The following is a 22,850-nucleotide window of genomic DNA, read 5'->3' as shown; positions in this document are numbered from 1 at the left end:
GTTACAATGTTGATCGCTAACTTGGAACACTGTCTGCCAAGCAGACAAGCGGCACTCTTCTAGTGATGCTACAGATTCTGGCGAGGATGGCCTAAATCCTGCCAACCAGTCCTGCAGGTGTGAATAATCAAAATCTGATAATACTGAGTCTGGTGTCAAGGGCCTGTTACTAAACAACCACTCAAGATCAAAGTCAACAAGTGACTCTGGGGAATCTGGTCTTTTGTCAGAAAACAGGTCCTCTACGCAATATCCAGAATAATCAAGGTCTGAAATCACTGATAGAGGGGACGATGGTCTGCTGCTAGGGTAATGCAAATAATAATCACAGTGATGGTGCCTGAGCTGAGCAAGGGTCGGGAGAGGACGCCAGGAGCTGTATGCCTCAACTGATGCCACAGACCCTTGGGAGGATGGTCTAAAGTCTGCTAACCAGTCCCGCAGGTGTGAAAAATCAAAATCTGAAGATATTGACTCTGAGGAGAGGGGCCTCTCATGAAACAGCTGTTCCAGTTCAATGTCTGATAAAATGGATTCTGGAGAATCTGGTCTAGCTCCCTCAAACAGGCGTTCAAGACATATATCGGCATCTTCCCAATCTGATGTGTCTGACACCGGTGAAGGCGACCTATTTGCTAGATATCCAAAATCATAAACATAAACCTGCCATTCGAACTGAGGTATGGGAGAGTCAGGAGAGAGGGGCCTATATTCATCCAGAGATGGTGCGGAGTCAGTGGACTGAGGTCTTAATTCAGTCATCCAATAGTCGAGGAAAGACTGATTGTAATCATCGTGGGATGACCATGATTCAGGGGAAAGAGGTCTAATTTCACCTGCTTCCTGTTTAACGCTGGGAGCTTCCTCTTTCAAGCGGGCTGTACCTTTCAAAACATCTGCATAACTTAGAGGTTTAACTGCTGACAGAATTCTCAGTGCAGCTAAAGGTTCGCTAATTTGCTGAGTTTTCTCGTGTGATGTGAATGAGTCTGGTGAGTCTGGTCTGTTTTCATCAAACAAGTCCTCCAAACAATAACCTGAGTACTCAATGTCAGATACCATAGACAGAGGTGACTCGGGTCTACCTTCAGTATACTGTAAGTAGTAGTTACAATGTTGATCGCTGACTTGGCCCACTGTCTGCTGAGCAGACAAGCGGCACTCTTCTAGTGATGCTACAGATTCTGGCGAGGATGGCCTAAATCCTGCCAACCAGTCCTGCAGGTGTGAATAATCAAAATCTGACAATACTGACTCTGGTGTCAAGGGCCTGTTACTAAACAACCACTCAAGCTCAAAGTCAACAAGTGACTCTGGGGAATCTGGTCTAGCTCCTTCAAACAGGCCTTCAAGACATATATCTGCATCTTCCCAATCTGATGTGTCTGACACCAGTGAAGGCGACCTATTTGCAAGATATCCAAAATAGTCAACATAAACCTGCCATTTGAACTGAGGTATGGGAGAGTCAGGAGAGAGGGGCCTATATTCATCCAGAGATGGTGCGGAGTCAGTCGACTGAGGTCTTAATTCAGTCATCCAATAGTCGAGGAAAGACTGATTGTAATCATCGTGGGATGACCATGATTCAGGGGAAAGAGGTCTAATTTCACCTGCTTCCTGTTTAACGCTGGGAGCTTCCTCTTTCAAGCAGGCTGTACCTTTCAAAACATCTGCATAACTTAGAGGTTTAACTGCTGACAGAATTCTCAGTGCAGCTAAAGGTTCGCTAATTTGCTGAGTTTTCTCGTGTGATGTGAATGAGTCTGGTGAGTCTGGTCTGTTTTCATCAAACAAGTCCTCCAAACAATAACCAGAGTACTCAATGTCAGACACCATAGACAGAGGTGACTCGGGTCTACCTTCAGTATATTGTAAGTAGTAGTTACAATGTTGATCGCTAACTTGGAACACTGTCTGCCAAGCAGACAAGCGGCACTCTTCTAGTGATGCTACAGATTCTGGCGAGGATGGCCTAAATCCTGCCAACCAGTCCTGCAGGTGTGAATAATCAAAATCTGATAATACTGAGTCTGGTGTCAAGGGCCTGTTACTAAACAACCACTCAAGATCAAAGTCAACAAGTGACTCTGGGGAATCTGGTCTTTTGTCAGAAAACAGGTCCTCTACGCAATATCCAGAATAATCAAGGTCTGAAATCACTGATAGAGGGGACGATGGTCTGCTGCTAGGGTAATGCAAATAATAATCACAGTGATGGTGCCTGAGCTGAGCAAGGGTCGGGAGAGGACGCCAGGAGCTGTATGCCTCAACTGATGCCACAGACCCTTGGGAGGATGGTCTAAAGTCAGCTAACCAGTCCCGCAGGTGTGAAAAATCAAAATCTGAAGATATTGACTCTGAGGAGAGGGGCCTCTCATGAAACAGCTGTTCCAGTTCAATGTCTGATAAAATGGATTCTGGAGAATCTGGTCTAGCTCCCTCAAACAGGCGTTCAAGACATATATCGGCATCTTCCCAATCTGATGTGTCTGACACCAGTGAAGGCGACCTATTTGCTAGATATCCAAAATCATAAACATAAACCTGCCATTCGAACTGAGGTATGGGAGAGTCAGGAGAGAGGGGCCTATATTCATCCAGAGATGGTGCGGAGTCAGTGGACTGAGGTCTTAATTCAGTCATCCAATAGTCGAGGAAAGACTGATTGTAATCATCGTGGGATGACCATGATTCAGGGGAAAGAGGTCTAATTTCACCTGCTTCCTGTTTAACGCTGGGCTCTTCCTCTTTCAAGCGGGCTGTACCTTTCAAAACATCTGCATAACTTAGAGGTTTAACTGCTGACAGAATTCTCAGTGCAGCTAAAGGTTCGCTAATTTGCTGAGTTTTCTCGTGTGATGTGAATGAGTCTGGTGAGTCTGGTCTGTTTTCATCAAACAAGTCTTCCAAACAATAACCAGAGTACTCAATGTCAGACACCATAGACAGAGGTGACTCGGGTCTACCTTCAGTATACTGTAAGTAGTAGTTACAATGTTGATCGCTGACTTGGCCCACTGTCTGCTGAGCAGACAAGCGGCACTCTTCTAGTGATGCTACAGATTCTGGCGAGGATGGCCTAAATCCTGCCAACCAGTCCTGCAGGTGTGAATAATCAAAATCTGACAATACTGACTCTGGTGTCAAGGGCCTGTTACTAAACAACCACTCAAGCTCAAAGTCAACAAGTGACTCTGGGGAATCTGGTCTAGCTCCTTCAAACAGGCCTTCAAGACATATATCTGCATCTTCCCAATCTGATGTGTCTGACACCAGTGAAGGCGACCTATTTGCAAGATATCCAAAATAGTCAACATAAACCTGCCATTTGAACTGAGGTATGGGAGAGTCAGGAGAGAGGGGCCTATATTCATCCAGAGATGGTGCGGAGTCAGTGGACTGAGGTCTTAATTCAGCCATCCAATAGTCGAGGAAAGACTGATTGTAATCATCGTGGGATGACCATGATTCAGGGGAAAGAGGGCTAATTTCACGTGCTTCATGTTTGACGCTGGGCTCTTCCTCTTTCAAGCGGGCTGTATCTTTCAGAACATCTGCATAGCTTAGAGGTTTCACTGCTGACAGAATTCTCAGTGCAGCTAGAGGTTCGCTAATTTGCTGAGTTTTCTCGTGTGATGTGAATGAGTCTGGTGAGTCTGGCCTGTTTTCATCAAACAAGTCCTCCAAACAATAACCAGAGTACTCAATGTCAGACACCATAGACAGAGGTGACTCGGGTCTACCTTCAGTATATTGTAAGTAGTAGTTACAATGTTGATCGCTAACTTGGAACACTGTCTGCCAAGCAGACAAGCGGCACTCTTCTAGTGATGCTACAGATTCTGGCGAGGATGGCCTAAATCCTGCCAACCAGTCCTGCAGGTGTGAATAATCAAAATCTGATAATACTGAGTCTGGTGTCAAGGGCCTGTTACTAAACAACCACTCAAGATCAAAGTCAACAAGTGACTCTGGGGAATCTGGTCTTTTGTCAGAAAACAGGTCCTCTACGCAATATCCAGAATAATCAAGGTCTGAAATCACTGATAGAGGGGACGATGGTCTGCTGCTAGGGTAATGCAAATAATAATCACAGTGATGGTGCCTGAGCTGAGCAAGGGTCGGGAGAGGACGCCAGGAGCTGTATGCCTCAACTGATGCCACAGACCCTTGGGAGGATGGTCTAAAGTCTGCTAACCAGTCCCGCAGGTGTGAAAAATCAAAATCTGAAGATATTGACTCTGAGGAGAGGGGCCTCTCATGAAACAGCTGTTCCAGTTCAATGTCTGATAAAATGGATTCTGGAGAATCTGGTCTAGCTCCCTCAAACAGGCGTTCAAGACATATATCGGCATCTTCCCAATCTGATGTGTCTGACACCGGTGAAGGCGACCTATTTGCTAGATATCCAAAATCATAAACATAAACCTGCCATTCGAACTGAGGTATGGGAGAGTCAGGAGAGAGGGGCCTATATTCATCCAGAGATGGTGCGGAGTCAGTGGACTGAGGTCTTAATTCAGTCATCCAATAGTCGAGGAAAGACTGATTGTAATCATCGTGGGATGACCATGATTCAGGGGAAAGAGGTCTAATTTCACCTGCTTCCTGTTTAACGCTGGGAGCTTCCTCTTTCAAGCGGGCTGTACCTTTCAAAACATCTGCATAACTTAGAGGTTTAACTGCTGACAGAATTCTCAGTGCAGCTAAAGGTTCGCTAATTTGCTGAGTTTTCTCGTGTGATGTGAATGAGTCTGGTGAGTCTGGTCTGTTTTCATCAAACAAGTCCTCCAAACAATAACCTGAGTACTCAATGTCAGATACCATAGACAGAGGTGACTCGGGTCTACCTTCAGTATACTGTAAGTAGTAGTTACAATGTTGATCGCTGACTTGGCCCACTGTCTGCTGAGCAGACAAGCGGCACTCTTCTAGTGATGCTACAGATTCTGGCGAGGATGGCCTAAATCCTGCCAACCAGTCCTGCAGGTGTGAATAATCAAAATCTGACAATACTGACTCTGGTGTCAAGGGCCTGTTACTAAACAACCACTCAAGCTCAAAGTCAACAAGTGACTCTGGGGAATCTGGTCTAGCTCCTTCAAACAGGCCTTCAAGACATATATCTGCATCTTCCCAATCTGATGTGTCTGACACCAGTGAAGGCGACCTATTTGCAAGATATCCAAAATAGTCAACATAAACCTGCCATTTGAACTGAGGTATGGGAGAGTCAGGAGAGAGGGGCCTATATTCATCCAGAGATGGTGCGGAGTCAGTCGACTGAGGTCTTAATTCAGTCATCCAATAGTCGAGGAAAGACTGATTGTAATCATCGTGGGATGACCATGATTCAGGGGAAAGAGGTCTAATTTCACCTGCTTCCTGTTTAACGCTGGGAGCTTCCTCTTTCAAGCAGGCTGTACCTTTCAAAACATCTGCATAACTTAGAGGTTTAACTGCTGACAGAATTCTCAGTGCAGCTAAAGGTTCGCTAATTTGCTGAGTTTTCTCGTGTGATGTGAATGAGTCTGGTGAGTCTGGTCTGTTTTCATCAAACAAGTCCTCCAAACAATAACCAGAGTACTCAATGTCAGACACCATAGACAGAGGTGACTCGGGTCTACCTTCAGTATATTGTAAGTAGTAGTTACAATGTTGATCGCTAACTTGGAACACTGTCTGCCAAGCAGACAAGCGGCACTCTTCTAGTGATGCTACAGATTCTGGCGAGGATGGCCTAAATCCTGCCAACCAGTCCTGCAGGTGTGAATAATCAAAATCTGATAATACTGAGTCTGGTGTCAAGGGCCTGTTACTAAACAACCACTCAAGATCAAAGTCAACAAGTGACTCTGGGGAATCTGGTCTTTTGTCAGAAAACAGGTCCTCTACGCAATATCCAGAATAATCAAGGTCTGAAATCACTGATAGAGGGGACGATGGTCTGCTGCTAGGGTAATGCAAATAATAATCACAGTGATGGTGCCTGAGCTGAGCAAGGGTCGGGAGAGGACGCCAGGAGCTGTATGCCTCAACTGATGCCACAGACCCTTGGGAGGATGGTCTAAAGTCAGCTAACCAGTCCCGCAGGTGTGAAAAATCAAAATCTGAAGATATTGACTCTGAGGAGAGGGGCCTCTCATGAAACAGCTGTTCCAGTTCAATGTCTGATAAAATGGATTCTGGAGAATCTGGTCTAGCTCCCTCAAACAGGCGTTCAAGACATATATCGGCATCTTCCCAATCTGATGTGTCTGACACCAGTGAAGGCGACCTATTTGCTAGATATCCAAAATCATAAACATAAACCTGCCATTCGAACTGAGGTATGGGAGAGTCAGGAGAGAGGGGCCTATATTCATCCAGAGATGGTGCGGAGTCAGTGGACTGAGGTCTTAATTCAGTCATCCAATAGTCGAGGAAAGACTGATTGTAATCATCGTGGGATGACCATGATTCAGGGGAAAGAGGTCTAATTTCACCTGCTTCCTGTTTAACGCTGGGCTCTTCCTCTTTCAAGCGGGCTGTACCTTTCAAAACATCTGCATAACTTAGAGGTTTAACTGCTGACAGAATTCTCAGTGCAGCTAAAGGTTCGCTAATTTGCTGAGTTTTCTCGTGTGATGTGAATGAGTCTGGTGAGTCTGGTCTGTTTTCATCAAACAAGTCTTCCAAACAATAACCAGAGTACTCAATGTCAGACACCATAGACAGAGGTGACTCGGGTCTACCTTCAGTATACTGTAAGTAGTAGTTACAATGTTGATCGCTGACTTGGCCCACTGTCTGCTGAGCAGACAAGCGGCACTCTTCTAGTGATGCTACAGATTCTGGCGAGGATGGCCTAAATCCTGCCAACCAGTCCTGCAGGTGTGAATAATCAAAATCTGACAATACTGACTCTGGTGTCAAGGGCCTGTTACTAAACAACCACTCAAGCTCAAAGTCAACAAGTGACTCTGGGGAATCTGGTCTAGCTCCTTCAAACAGGCCTTCAAGACATATATCTGCATCTTCCCAATCTGATGTGTCTGACACCAGTGAAGGCGACCTATTTGCAAGATATCCAAAATAGTCAACATAAACCTGCCATTTGAACTGAGGTATGGGAGAGTCAGGAGAGAGGGGCCTATATTCATCCAGAGATGGTGCGGAGTCAGTGGACTGAGGTCTTAATTCAGCCATCCAATAGTCGAGGAAAGACTGATTGTAATCATCGTGGGATGACCATGATTCAGGGGAAAGAGGGCTAATTTCACGTGCTTCATGTTTGACGCTGGGCTCTTCCTCTTTCAAGCGGGCTGTATCTTTCAGAACATCTGCATAGCTTAGAGGTTTCACTGCTGACAGAATTCTCAGTGCAGCTAGAGGTTCGCTAATTTGCTGAGTTTTCTCGTGTGATGTGAATGAGTCTGGTGAGTCTGGCCTGTTTTCATCAAACAAGTCCTCCAAACAATAACCAGAGTACTCAATGTCAGACACCATAGACAGAGGTGACTCGGGTCTACCTTCAGTATATTGTAAGTAGTAGTTACAATGTTGATCGCTAACTTGGAACACTGTCTGCCAAGCAGACAAGCGGCACTCTTCTAGTGATGCTACAGATTCTGGCGAGGATGGCCTAAATCCTGCCAACCAGTCCTGCAGGTGTGAATAATCAAAATCTGATAATACTGAGTCTGGTGTCAAGGGCCTGTTACTAAACAACCACTCAAGATCAAAGTCAACAAGTGACTCTGGGGAATCTGGTCTTTTGTCAGAAAACAGGTCCTCTACGCAATATCCAGAATAATCAAGGTCTGAAATCACTGATAGAGGGGACGATGGTCTGCTGCTAGGGTAATGCAAATAATAATCACAGTGATGGTGCCTGAGCTGAGCAAGGGTCGGGAGAGGACGCCAGGAGCTGTATGCCTCAACTGATGCCACAGACCCTTGGGAGGATGGTCTAAAGTCTGCTAACCAGTCCCGCAGGTGTGAAAAATCAAAATCTGAAGATATTGACTCTGAGGAGAGGGGCCTCTCATGAAACAGCTGTTCCAGTTCAATGTCTGATAAAATGGATTCTGGAGAATCTGGTCTAGCTCCCTCAAACAGGCGTTCAAGACATATATCGGCATCTTCCCAATCTGATGTGTCTGACACCAGTGAAGGCGACCTATTTGCTAGATATCCAAAATCATAAACATAAACCTGCCATTCGAACTGAGGTATGGGAGAGTCAGGAGAGAGGGGCCTATATTCATCCAGAGATGGTGCGGAGTCAGTGGACTGAGGTCTTAATTCAGTCATCCAATAGTCGAGGAAAGACTGATTGTAATCATCGTGGGATGACCATGATTCAGGGGAAAGAAGTCTAATTTCACCTGCTTCCTGTTTAACGCTTGGCTCTTCCTCTTTCAAGCGGGCTGTACCTTTCAAAACATCTGCATAACTTAGAGGTTTAACTGCTGACAGAATTCTCAGTGCAGCTAAAGGTTCGCTAATTTGCTGAGTTTTCTCGTGTGATGTGAATGAGTCTGGTGAGTCTGGTCTGTTTTCATCAAACAAGTCTTCCAAACAATAACCAGAGTACTCAATGTCAGACACCATAGACAGAGGTGACTCGGGTCTACCTTCAGTATATTGTAAGTAGTAGTTACAATGTTGATCGCTAACTTGGAACACTGTCTGCCAAGCAGACAAGCGGCACTCTTCTAGTGATGCTACAGATTCTGGCGAGGATGGCCTAAATCCTGCCAACCAGTCCTGCAGGTGTGAATAATCAAAATCTGATAATACTGAGTCTGGTGTCAAGGGCCTGTTACTAAACAACCACTCAAGATCAAAGTCAACAAGTGACTCTGGGGAATCTGGTCTTTTGTCAGAAAACAGGTCCTCTACGCAATATCCAGAATAATCAAGGTCTGAAATCACTGATAGAGGGGACGATGGTCTGCTGCTAGGGTAATGCAAATAATAATCACAGTGATGGTGCCTGAGCTGAGCAAGGGTCGGGAGAGGACGCCAGGAGCTGTATGCCTCAACTGATGCCACAGACCCTTGGGAGGATGGTCTAAAGTCAGCTAACCAGTCCCGCAGGTGTGAAAAATCAAAATCTGAAGATATTGACTCTGAGGAGAGGGGCCTCTCATGAAACAGCTGTTCCAGTTCAATGTCTGATAAAATGGATTCTGGAGAATCTGGTCTAGCTCCCTCAAACAGGCGTTCAAGACATATATCGGCATCTTCCCAATCTGATGTGTCTGACACCAGTGAAGGCGACCTATTTGCTAGATATCCAAAATCATAAACATAAACCTGCCATTCGAACTGAGGTATGGGAGAGTCAGGAGAGAGGGGCCTATATTCATCCAGAGATGGTGCGGAGTCAGTGGACTGAGGTCTTAATTCAGTCATCCAATAGTCGAGGAAAGACTGATTGTAATCATCGTGGGATGACCATGATTCAGGGGAAAGAGGTCTAATTTCACCTGCTTCCTGTTTAACGCTGGGCTCTTCCTCTTTCAAGCGGGCTGTACCTTTCAAAACATCTGCATAACTTAGAGGTTTAACTGCTGACAGAATTCTCAGTGCAGCTAAAGGTTCGCTAATTTGCTGAGTTTTCTCGTGTGATGTGAATGAGTCTGGTGAGTCTGGTCTGTTTTCATCAAACAAGTCTTCCAAACAATAACCAGAGTACTCAATGTCAGACACCATAGACAGAGGTGACTCGGGTCTACCTTCAGTATACTGTAAGTAGTAGTTACAATGTTGATCGCTGACTTGGCCCACTGTCTGCTGAGCAGACAAGCGGCACTCTTCTAGTGATGCTACAGATTCTGGCGAGGATGGCCTAAATCCTGCCAACCAGTCCTGCAGGTGTGAATAATCAAAATCTGACAATACTGACTCTGGTGTCAAGGGCCTGTTACTAAACAACCACTCAAGCTCAAAGTCAACAAGTGACTCTGGGGAATCTGGTCTAGCTCCTTCAAACAGGCCTTCAAGACATATATCTGCATCTTCCCAATCTGATGTGTCTGACACCAGTGAAGGCGACCTATTTGCAAGATATCCAAAATAGTCAACATAAACCTGCCATTTGAACTGAGGTATGGGAGAGTCAGGAGAGAGGGGCCTATATTCATCCAGAGATGGTGCGGAGTCAGTGGACTGAGGTCTTAATTCAGCCATCCAATAGTCGAGGAAAGACTGATTGTAATCATCGTGGGATGACCATGATTCAGGGGAAAGAGGGCTAATTTCACGTGCTTCATGTTTGACGCTGGGCTCTTCCTCTTTCAAGCGGGCTGTATCTTTCAGAACATCTGCATAGCTTAGAGGTTTCACTGCTGACAGAATTCTCAGTGCAGCTAGAGGTTCGCTAATTTGCTGAGTTTTCTCGTGTGATGTGAATGAGTCTGGTGAGTCTGGCCTGTTTTCATCAAACAAGTCCTCCAAACAATAACCAGAGTACTCAATGTCAGACACCATAGACAGAGGTGACTCGGGTCTACCTTCAGTATATTGTAAGTAGTAGTTACAATGTTGATCGCTAACTTGGAACACTGTCTGCCAAGCAGACAAGCGGCACTCTTCTAGTGATGCTACAGATTCTGGCGAGGATGGCCTAAATCCTGCCAACCAGTCCTGCAGGTGTGAATAATCAAAATCTGATAATACTGAGTCTGGTGTCAAGGGCCTGTTACTAAACAACCACTCAAGATCAAAGTCAACAAGTGACTCTGGGGAATCTGGTCTTTTGTCAGAAAACAGGTCCTCTACGCAATATCCAGAATAATCAAGGTCTGAAATCACTGATAGAGGGGACGATGGTCTGCTGCTAGGGTAATGCAAATAATAATCACAGTGATGGTGCCTGAGCTGAGCAAGGGTCGGGAGAGGACGCCAGGAGCTGTATGCCTCAACTGATGCCACAGACCCTTGGGAGGATGGTCTAAAGTCTGCTAACCAGTCCCGCAGGTGTGAAAAATCAAAATCTGAAGATATTGACTCTGAGGAGAGGGGCCTCTCATGAAACAGCTGTTCCAGTTCAATGTCTGATAAAATGGATTCTGGAGAATCTGGTCTAGCTCCCTCAAACAGGCGTTCAAGACATATATCGGCATCTTCCCAATCTGATGTGTCTGACACCGGTGAAGGCGACCTATTTGCTAGATATCCAAAATCATAAACATAAACCTGCCATTCGAACTGAGGTATGGGAGAGTCAGGAGAGAGGGGCCTATATTCATCCAGAGATGGTGCGGAGTCAGTGGACTGAGGTCTTAATTCAGTCATCCAATAGTCGAGGAAAGACTGATTGTAATCATCGTGGGATGACCATGATTCAGGGGAAAGAGGTCTAATTTCACCTGCTTCCTGTTTAACGCTGGGAGCTTCCTCTTTCAAGCGGGCTGTACCTTTCAAAACATCTGCATAACTTAGAGGTTTAACTGCTGACAGAATTCTCAGTGCAGCTAAAGGTTCGCTAATTTGCTGAGTTTTCTCGTGTGATGTGAATGAGTCTGGTGAGTCTGGTCTGTTTTCATCAAACAAGTCCTCCAAACAATAACCTGAGTACTCAATGTCAGATACCATAGACAGAGGTGACTCGGGTCTACCTTCAGTATACTGTAAGTAGTAGTTACAATGTTGATCGCTGACTTGGCCCACTGTCTGCTGAGCAGACAAGCGGCACTCTTCTAGTGATGCTACAGATTCTGGCGAGGATGGCCTAAATCCTGCCAACCAGTCCTGCAGGTGTGAATAATCAAAATCTGACAATACTGACTCTGGTGTCAAGGGCCTGTTACTAAACAACCACTCAAGCTCAAAGTCAACAAGTGACTCTGGGGAATCTGGTCTAGCTCCTTCAAACAGGCCTTCAAGACATATATCTGCATCTTCCCAATCTGATGTGTCTGACACCAGTGAAGGCGACCTATTTGCAAGATATCCAAAATAGTCAACATAAACCTGCCATTTGAACTGAGGTATGGGAGAGTCAGGAGAGAGGGGCCTATATTCATCCAGAGATGGTGCGGAGTCAGTCGACTGAGGTCTTAATTCAGTCATCCAATAGTCGAGGAAAGACTGATTGTAATCATCGTGGGATGACCATGATTCAGGGGAAAGAGGTCTAATTTCACCTGCTTCCTGTTTAACGCTGGGAGCTTCCTCTTTCAAGCAGGCTGTACCTTTCAAAACATCTGCATAACTTAGAGGTTTAACTGCTGACAGAATTCTCAGTGCAGCTAAAGGTTCGCTAATTTGCTGAGTTTTCTCGTGTGATGTGAATGAGTCTGGTGAGTCTGGTCTGTTTTCATCAAACAAGTCCTCCAAACAATAACCAGAGTACTCAATGTCAGACACCATAGACAGAGGTGACTCGGGTCTACCTTCAGTATATTGTAAGTAGTAGTTACAATGTTGATCGCTAACTTGGAACACTGTCTGCCAAGCAGACAAGCGGCACTCTTCTAGTGATGCTACAGATTCTGGCGAGGATGGCCTAAATCCTGCCAACCAGTCCTGCAGGTGTGAATAATCAAAATCTGATAATACTGAGTCTGGTGTCAAGGGCCTGTTACTAAACAACCACTCAAGATCAAAGTCAACAAGTGACTCTGGGGAATCTGGTCTTTTGTCAGAAAACAGGTCCTCTACGCAATATCCAGAATAATCAAGGTCTGAAATCACTGATAGAGGGGACGATGGTCTGCTGCTAGGGTAATGCAAATAATAATCACAGTGATGGTGCCTGAGCTGAGCAAGGGTCGGGAGAGGACGCCAGGAGCTGTATGCCTCAACTGATGCCACAGACCCTTGGGAGGATGGTCTAAAGTCAGCTAACCAGTCCCGCAGGTGTGAAAAATCAAAATCTGAAGATATTGACTCTGAGGAGAGGGGCCTCTCATGAAACAGCTGTTCCAGTTCAATGTCTGATAAAATGGATTCTGGAGAATCTGGTCTAGCTCCCTCAAACAGGCGTTCAAGACATATATCGGCATCTTCCCAATCTGATGTGTCTGACACCAGTGAAGGCGACCTATTTGCTAGATATCCAAAATCATAAACATAAACCTGCCATTCGAACTGAGGTATGGGAGAGTCAGGAGAGAGGGGCCTATATTCATCCAGAGATGGTGCGGAGTCAGTGGACTGAGGTCTTAATTCAGTCATCCAATAGTCGAGGAAAGACTGATTGTAATCATCGTGGGATGACCATGATTCAGGGGAAAGAGGTCTAATTTCACCTGCTTCCTGTTTAACGCTGGGCTCTTCCTCTTTCAAGCGGGCTGTACCTTTCAAAACATCTGCATAACTTAGAGGTTTAACTGCTGACAGAATTCTCAGTGCAGCTAAAGGTTCGCTAATTTGCTGAGTTTTCTCGTGTGATGTGAATGAGTCTGGTGAGTCTGGTCTGTTTTCATCAAACAAGTCTTCCAAACAATAACCAGAGTACTCAATGTCAGACACCATAGACAGAGGTGACTCGGGTCTACCTTCAGTATACTGTAAGTAGTAGTTACAATGTTGATCGCTGACTTGGCCCACTGTCTGCTGAGCAGACAAGCGGCACTCTTCTAGTGATGCTACAGATTCTGGCGAGGATGGCCTAAATCCTGCCAACCAGTCCTGCAGGTGTGAATAATCAAAATCTGACAATACTGACTCTGGTGTCAAGGGCCTGTTACTAAACAACCACTCAAGCTCAAAGTCAACAAGTGACTCTGGGGAATCTGGTCTAGCTCCTTCAAACAGGCCTTCAAGACATATATCTGCATCTTCCCAATCTGATGTGTCTGACACCAGTGAAGGCGACCTATTTGCAAGATATCCAAAATAGTCAACATAAACCTGCCATTTGAACTGAGGTATGGGAGAGTCAGGAGAGAGGGGCCTATATTCATCCAGAGATGGTGCGGAGTCAGTGGACTGAGGTCTTAATTCAGCCATCCAATAGTCGAGGAAAGACTGATTGTAATCATCGTGGGATGACCATGATTCAGGGGAAAGAGGGCTAATTTCACGTGCTTCATGTTTGACGCTGGGCTCTTCCTCTTTCAAGCGGGCTGTATCTTTCAGAACATCTGCATAGCTTAGAGGTTTCACTGCTGACAGAATTCTCAGTGCAGCTAGAGGTTCGCTAATTTGCTGAGTTTTCTCGTGTGATGTGAATGAGTCTGGTGAGTCTGGCCTGTTTTCATCAAACAAGTCCTCCAAACAATAACCAGAGTACTCAATGTCAGACACCATAGACAGAGGTGACTCGGGTCTACCTTCAGTATATTGTAAGTAGTAGTTACAATGTTGATCGCTAACTTGGAACACTGTCTGCCAAGCAGACAAGCGGCACTCTTCTAGTGATGCTACAGATTCTGGCGAGGATGGCCTAAATCCTGCCAACCAGTCCTGCAGGTGTGAATAATCAAAATCTGATAATACTGAGTCTGGTGTCAAGGGCCTGTTACTAAACAACCACTCAAGATCAAAGTCAACAAGTGACTCTGGGGAATCTGGTCTTTTGTCAGAAAACAGGTCCTCTACGCAATATCCAGAATAATCAAGGTCTGAAATCACTGATAGAGGGGACGATGGTCTGCTGCTAGGGTAATGCAAATAATAATCACAGTGATGGTGCCTGAGCTGAGCAAGGGTCGGGAGAGGACGCCAGGAGCTGTATGCCTCAACTGATGCCACAGACCCTTGGGAGGATGGTCTAAAGTCTGCTAACCAGTCCCGCAGGTGTGAAAAATCAAAATCTGAAGATATTGACTCTGAGGAGAGGGGCCTCTCATGAAACAGCTGTTCCAGTTCAATGTCTGATAAAATGGATTCTGGAGAATCTGGTCTAGCTCCCTCAAACAGGCGTTCAAGACATATATCGGCATCTTCCCAATCTGATGTGTCTGACACCAGTGAAGGCGACCTATTTGCTAGATATCCAAAATCATAAACATAAACCTGCCATTCGAACTGAGGTATGGGAGAGTCAGGAGAGAGGGGCCTATATTCATCCAGAGATGGTGCGGAGTCAGTGGACTGAGGTCTTAATTCAGTCATCCAATAGTCGAGGAAAGACTGATTGTAATCATCGTGGGATGACCATGATTCAGGGGAAAGAAGTCTAATTTCACCTGCTTCCTGTTTAACGCTTGGCTCTTCCTCTTTCAAGCGGGCTGTACCTTTCAAAACATCTGCATAACTTAGAGGTTTAACTGCTGACAGAATTCTCAGTGCAGCTAAAGGTTCGCTAATTTGCTGAGTTTTCTCGTGTGATGTGAATGAGTCTGGTGAGTCTGGTCTGTTTTCATCAAACAAGTCTTCCAAACAATAACCAGAGTACTCAATGTCAGACACCATAGACAGAGGTGACTCGGGTCTACCTTCAGTATACTGTAAGTAGTAGTTACAATGTTGATCGCTGACTTGGCCCACTGTCTGCTGAGCAGACAAGCGGCACTCTTCTAGTGATGCTACAGATTCTGGCGAGGATGGCCTAAATCCTGCCAACCAGTCCTGCAGGTGTGAATAATCAAAATCTGACAATACTGACTCTGGTGTCAAGGGCCTGTTACTAAACAACCACTCAAGCTCAAAGTCAACAAGTGACTCTGGGGAATCTGGTCTAGCTCCTTCAAACAGGCCTTCAAGACATATATCTGCATCTTCCCAATCTGATGTGTCTGACACCAGTGAAGGCGACCTATTTGCAAGATATCCAAAATAGTCAACATAAACCTGCCATTTGAACTGAAGTATGGGAGAGTCAGGAGAGAGGGGCCTATATTCATCCAGAGATGGTGCGGAGTCAGTGGACTGAGGTCTTAATTCAGTCATCCAATAGTCGAGGAAAGACTGATTGTAATCATCGTGGGATGACCATGATTCAGGGGAAAGAGGTCTAATTTCATGTGCTTCACGTTTGACGCTGGGCTCTTCCTCTTTCAAGCGGGCTGTATCTTTCAGAACATCTGCATAGCTTAGAGGTTTCACTGCTGACAGAATTCTCAGTGCAGCTAGAGGTTCGCTAATTTGCTGAGTTTTCTCGTGTGATGTGAATGAGTCTGGTGAGTCTGGCCTGTTTTCATCAAACAAGTCCTCCAAACAATAACCAGAGTACTCAATGTCAGACACCATAGACAGAGGTGACTCGGGTCTACCTTCAGTATACTGTAAGTAGTAGTTACAATGTTGATCGCTGACTTGGCCCACTGTCTGCCGAGCAGACAAGCGGCACTCTTCTAGTGATGCTACAGATTCTGGCGAGGATGGCCTAAATCCTGCCAACCAGTCCTGCAGGTGTGAATAATCAAAATCTGACAATACTGACTCTGGTGTCAAGGGCCTGTTACTAAACAACCACTCAAGCTCAAAGTCAACAAGTGACTCTGGGGAATCTGGTCTAGCTCCTTCAAACAGGCCTTCAAGACATATATCTGCATCTTCCCAATCTGATGTGTCTGACACCAGTGAAGGCGACCTATTTGCAAGATATCCAAAATAGTCAACATAAACCTGCCATTTGAACTGAGGTATGGGAGAGTCAGGAGAGAGGGGCCTATATTCATCCAGAGATGGTGCGGAGTCAGTGGACTGAGGTCTTAATTCAGTCATCCAATAGTCGAGGAAAGACTGATTGTAATCATCGTGGGATGACCATGATTCAGTGGAAAGCGGTCTAATTTCACGTGCTTCACGTTTGACGCTGGGATCTTCCTCTTTTAAGTGGGCTGTATCTTTCAAAACATCAGCATAGCTTAGATGTTTCACTGCTGACAGAATTCTCAGTGCAGCTAGAGGTTCGCTAATTTGTTGAGTTTTCTTGTGTGATGTGAATGAGTCTGGTGAGTCTGGCCTATTTTCATCAAGCAAGTCCTCTTGACAATAACCAGAGTACTCAATATCTGACACTATCGGAAGTTTTGATGCAGGTCTACTTTCAGAATACTCTAAGTAGTAGTTACAATGTTGATCCTTGTCTTGACCAACTGTCAGGTGTAGCGACTGTTCAAGTGATGCTACAGATTCTGGCGAGGATGGCCTAAGTCCTGCCAACCAGTCGTGCAGGTGTGAATGATCCAGATCTGAAGATATTGACTCTGAGGACAAGGGCCTGTTACTAAACCTCTGCTTAAACTCACATAATTTCGGGGAACCTGGTCGAACATGTGATTCATTCTGTTCTGTACTGTTGTTGGATTCAGCATCCAAATTTAATATCAGTGTCTTCTGAGTGATTGATTCCATGAACCGTAAGACATATTTGGGTCTGTGAACAAAGTTAAATACCACTGGTTCGGATGATAGTGTTACATCTTTAACTTGACCAGAGTACGAGTATTTCTTGGGATAATTAACATTTGAGTAATCATCTGATGACTGATTATCTTGTGATAGCCTTAGCCTGCTCTGTATAGCAACTGTGTGCTCATCTGAAACACATGTTTCAGAAGAGTTAAGTCTCTTACCATGACAAGGTCTATCTTGACAATATCTAGAACTCTCATTGTCTGAAATCATTGAGAGTGGTGATGATGGACTACTTCCAGAGTAATGCAAATAGTAATAAGAATATTGATTTGTAAGTTTGCCACAAATTGATGGCGAAAGACTGTATCCGTCAACTGATGCTATGGATTCTCGTGATGATGATACAGGTGTATTTTGTCTATTCTCATCAGTCATGGTTTCTGACTCAGGTGGAAGTTTGACCTCAAGTTTTCTTTCCTTTTCACCTGACATTTCAGAGTGTACAGTACAGTTTTCTATTCTTGACAGGGGACTCACTGGTCTACTTTCAGAATATTTAATAAAATAATCACAATGTAGATTTATGAATTCTGATATTGCCAATTCAGGATCCTCAGTTGATATCACAGATTCAGGTGATGATTGTCTAATATCTACCAACCAGTCCTGGAGAAATGATGAAACAATATCTGTAGACAATGATTCTGGTGGTAAAATTCTTTGACTTTCGTCTTTCCATAAACTCTCTTTACTCATTAAATCTACTTGACTAATATGGGATTTTAAAGGCTCCAAATATTCCTCACCTGGCTTTCCTCCTGAGTATAGTAAATAATAATCACAATACTGACTCCTTAGTTGTGCTCTGGATGCTTCAGAAATTAACAGTTCAAAGAATGAAAAACTGCATTGAGATGCCTCAGATTCTGGAGTGGAAGATCTGATGTCCCTCTCTGACACCTCTGTTTCAAGGGCATCTGGCTCGTTCCAAGCAAATTGTTCCTTATGGCTATTCTCAGTGTAGTCAACATTCACATATAAAGGTAAAGAATTTGCACTTGAATGTGAATGTAGATAGTAGTCACAATCTCCTGAAATGAACTGAGAACCTGGATGACTATTTTCGTTTAGCTTAGTCTCACAGTAAGGGAATCCTGATCTATATGATGGTATCTGTAACATAATAGAGGCTGGTGAATCAGCTCTATTCTCATAATACAGCTCGTCTAGACTTAAATCGGCATATTCTACATCTGACATCAGGGAATCTGGAGAATTTGATCTATCTGACCAAATAGAAGACTGATCCGGGAGCAAGAGACATGTAAATTGGGGGACAGGAGAGTCAGGAGACAGGGGTCTATATTCATCAAGTGATGCGAGAGAAACAGGTGAATCTACTCTTTCTTCTTGGAATAATCCTTCCAGACAAATATCAGAATATTCCCAGTCTGAAGTTTCCGACTCAGTTGAAGCTGACCTATTTCCTGAGAAAAGCAAGTAATAATCACAACACAGACTGTGGTATTGGGGAACCGGTGAGTCAGGAGAAAGGGGCTTATCCTCCTCAACAGACGCAACTGATTCTGGAGAAACTGGCCTTGTGTAGGTGAAGAAATCATCTAGCTTTCCATCATCTGAACATATTGATTCAGGGGACAGCGGGTACTCTGAAACAGAAGAAAACTGTACAAAGTCCCACTCCATCTCGGTGTCACTGTCTGAACTGACAAATTCCATGGAGTTAGCGAATGAATCATTTGAATCATTACATTCAGTTTCCGAGAACACAGATTCAGGTGAATCTGGTCTTTCTTGTGGAAACAAATCCTCTTGACATAAATCAGTGTAGTCCAGGTGAAAATAGACCGACTCAGCAGAAAAAGACCTACGTGTTGTCAAAGAAACTGAATATTGAGTATACGGCCCATACTGTGGAATGGGGGAGTCTGGGGAAAGACATGCATATTGGTCAATAGATATGACTGAGTCTGGTGAACATGGTCTACTATCACAAGACATATCTTCAAGCCAAAACTCACCACAGTCTATATCTGAAGTCACAGGTGAGGATGATCTATACTCTCCCAGTATCATTGGACACTCTGGTAGAGGTGGACTATACTTGGGCACTGGAGAATCAGGGGACAGTGACCTGTACTCATTCATAGATTCATAGGAGTCAGGTGAATCAGAATGCAATTCATCAGAGAGCACTGAAAGAGAATTTGAACCTAGCATACTGTCTGAGTCTTCCCAATTACACACTGGCTTTTCATACTCGTTTATAGCTTTTAGATGAGCTGCTTCATATTCAGAAACATTTAATTCAACCTCTGGCGATTGACATCCATCTGAGAAATACATCTCATCATCTAATGAATCATCATAGTCTATAGATAAAACCCTCCTTTCCCTCAAAGGAGAGTCAGGTGACATTGCCCTATAATCACTAATTGACATCACCGATTCAGGGGATGACAGTCTAATCTCTTCTCCCTCATAAATGGTATACTCATTTTCAGATGTTATTTCTTTTCCAGGTGCTTGCGATGTGAGTTGGGTGATGGGCATAGCAATGTTGGAAGTGATGGCCTTTGGCCTGTAGGATGTTTTTGCCCTGACTATTAGACTATCACCATCTGGACTAGCAGAAGAGATTGCCATCGGACTAGATCCACTAGTTGCCATAGCTTGTTTCATCATGCTGTACTTAGCTGTGATCATAGTAGGCTCAGTGGAGTGTACTTCGTGTAATTTTGAAACCTCTCCAGGTTCGTCAATGAAGGGCATGCTCTCTGGATGGGCACCACTGTACCCATGGAGTTTTGTGTCATCTTCCTGATCACCTGAGCCCAGGGATTTAAGACTTGCCTTGTCATGACCATAAAGCACTCTGTAAAAGTGGGCTCTGATCTCATCTATATGTTTCTGAGAGACCCTGCCTTTCTGATCCATAGGGCACTGCTCAGAAAATGTAAACTTGCTTGTGCTAGGGGGAATTTCTCTGCCAGTGGCTTTATCTGACTTGGGCTTGGCTTTTGGAGTAAAGGTAAACAATGCAGTGGAGACATAAGAACCAACTTGTGGTGTATCTCTAAAAATACCCCAAAGCTCATTGAAGTCTGCCTCAGCTTGGTCTGATTCAGACTGGCTTAGACCAATGTCTTTAGGTGCGGATATCCTTATGGGTGATTGCCATTGCTCATCTTCATCACCTCTCACCAACTGTGGGCTCTGGCAGGAGTCATCTTGGACTTTGCACTCAGCATCAGCTTGCATTGGCCTGGTGACACCTCCTAGGGGTGTAACTGCAACACTTGGGTAACGTTGATTGTCTTTCCCTCTGTACTGGGGGTCATCTACCTTAGATCCTAGCTTCCACAGAGCTGCTTCTTTGGAGCAAGTAGACAAACTTACTTGCTCATCAATGTCGTCATTAGTTGTAGATTCTCGTGTAATGGCCTCCTCTGATGTCCATGGGTTAGGGTTCAATTCACTGAAACATAAAAACAGGCTGGGTCATAAAATATGATTTGGCAGAAATGCTAGACCGACACAGACGGGAGTGAGAAGACAGAGAGAGAGAGAGAAAGAGAGAGAGAGAGAGAGAGAGAGAGAGAGAGAGAGAGAGAGACTGGAGAGGACGCTGGCACTGCTCGTTTGCCGCTTCTCCACCGCTAGCTCTGTTGTGATATTTTAGCTTATTGTATTGTGTTTATATATGCCTTAATTTGTTTTTAATCTACTTTTTAGGGTATTATGTTGTTGACAAATGTTTTTTAGTTTTTGTCTTGCCTTTGATATTTTTCATGCCATTGTTTTTAAACCCTGTAGATTTTTGTGATTTGCAAAAATGTAAAGTGCTTTACAAATAAAATGTATCATTATTATGTTAACTTGTGGCAACAATCTGTCAACTCGCATACTCAGAGTAATCTTTCATAAACGTACTGTGGGATCTCTAATTCCTCCAGCAGGTCACCGTGCATGCTGTCTGAGTGGGTGTGTCCAACAGCCTCTGCCCAGGAAGGCATGTCCAGGAGAGAAGCAACTGACAGGTCCTCTTCTGAGACAGCTGGGGGCGGTCTGCGGTCTGACTCCACCTGTCGCACCAGTCTAGGGCTCTCTACATCCTCTTGTACTGAAGATAGTGCTACTGACACTGACATAAAGAAACAAAATCGTGTACATGTTTATACACATGTGCATATGCAGACATACACACACATTTATAATTTAGGCATTTACTCATTCTTTATGTACTGTAGTTGCTGTCGGGCAGAAACCTCTTATCTCCATAATTAAACTTTTTATTTGTAAATTAATGTCCTACTTCACTACTTTTGGCACAACATCTACAAGCTCACAACACCTCACAATGCGAGGCGTTGTGAGCTTGTAGATTGGCCATTTTCACAATTTTAAATAGTTTTTAAAATAATAAATAAAAGGAACGGTTTTGGACGAAAGAACAAGGTTTCCACCCAACAGCAATGATATACAAAGTGCAAGGCCAGAGCAAGTGGCATGAAACCTATTCAACCAACAATAGGGTAGATGGTCGAGTAAATAGAGTGTTAAGAAGACAAGTATCTAGAGTCACTAGGATAGCAGATAGACATCAAATGTAGCATCTATCTAAACAGATGATTAGATGACTGTTTGGAGATTACATTGTGTTATAGTATGGTCTAAAACATTCAAGATTGTGCCTTTGTTTTGTTTGATTGTGTGTTTTGTTTGTAAGTGTCAGTACCTTCACTGTGATCCAATGTCTTCTCTATCTCTGCATAGGTTCTAGATGTTTGCTCTTGAACAGACTTGTTCATTTGGGTTTCAATGAGATGGACGATGTCCATACGGTTGATCTTGGTCAGCCTCTTGATCAGACAATCCTCTGTGGAAGATGTTAAAAAAGGAGAGCTTTCACCATTAATAAACCAATTAAAAATGAAGTGGGCTGTATTAGAATGTGACAACGCCCCCGCCAAAGGGGCTTCCCAAGTCCGAGTTCCGCCCGAGTTCCATATATAGCGTGGCTGGTACCCTCCTGGTCACATGACAGAAAGAGAATGGAAAGTCATCCTCCTCCATGTGACCTTTTATTTGATTGAGAAGGCTACTTCTCGCTGCTGATTCAGAGCCTCTGCCACCAGGAAGGCCCATTTGAAATCAAGAGCAAACTCCACCCAGCTGGTATTTCAATGCCCACCTGGGAACCCTTAAACAAGTGAACCCTTTTATGGCCAGTGTGGTATGATGTTGGACTGTACTTACTAATGGGATTTGCACTGGAAACAGGGAGACCTGTGCCTTTGCAATGAACTCATGATAATGTCTAGCATTATGAAGTGGCCTTATACATAATTTAGTCACTTTTTTTTTGTTGTGTTTTAGTGATTTTAGTGTTAAGTGGCTCTGTAAGGACTATGTACCTGTGGCATGCTTTCCTTCCTGTTCAGTCCAGCGCTGCAGAAGGGCGTGGCTCTGCTCCTGGAGGGAGTTTGGGTTCTCTGTCCTCACCAGCTGGATCTCATCCTCATTGAATTCCAGCTCCCGTGCCAGCTCTATCAATTCATATACAGTGTATATATACACAT

General features: G+C 44.4%; 1 protein-coding gene across 1 annotated transcript in view; it reads right to left on the bottom strand.

Moving 5' to 3' along the window:
* The window catches only part of ank2a (ankyrin 2a, neuronal), a gene marked incomplete at its 5' end in the record, with an annotated part of 138,413 nt that overhangs the window by 44,543 nt on the left and 71,020 nt on the right, over positions 1-22,850 (bottom strand). The window contains 4 exons of the mRNA XM_084044841.1: positions 20,668-20,746; positions 21,202-21,412; positions 22,007-22,147; positions 22,686-22,817. Of these exons, the coding sequence (XP_083900967.1) occupies positions 20,668-20,746; positions 21,202-21,412; positions 22,007-22,147; positions 22,686-22,817 (563 nt within the window). The remainder of the gene's footprint in view (positions 1-20,667; positions 20,747-21,201; positions 21,413-22,006; positions 22,148-22,685; positions 22,818-22,850) is intronic.

The sequence above is a fragment of the Gymnoscopelus microlampas genome, assembly GCF_963454915.1.
Source record: "Gymnoscopelus microlampas genome assembly, chromosome: 2".
NCBI classification, from domain to species: domain Eukaryota; kingdom Metazoa; phylum Chordata; class Actinopteri; order Myctophiformes; family Myctophidae; genus Gymnoscopelus; species Gymnoscopelus microlampas.
Note: the sequence above shows the minus strand (reverse complement) of the source record. Positions and strands in the feature narration are given on the sequence as shown.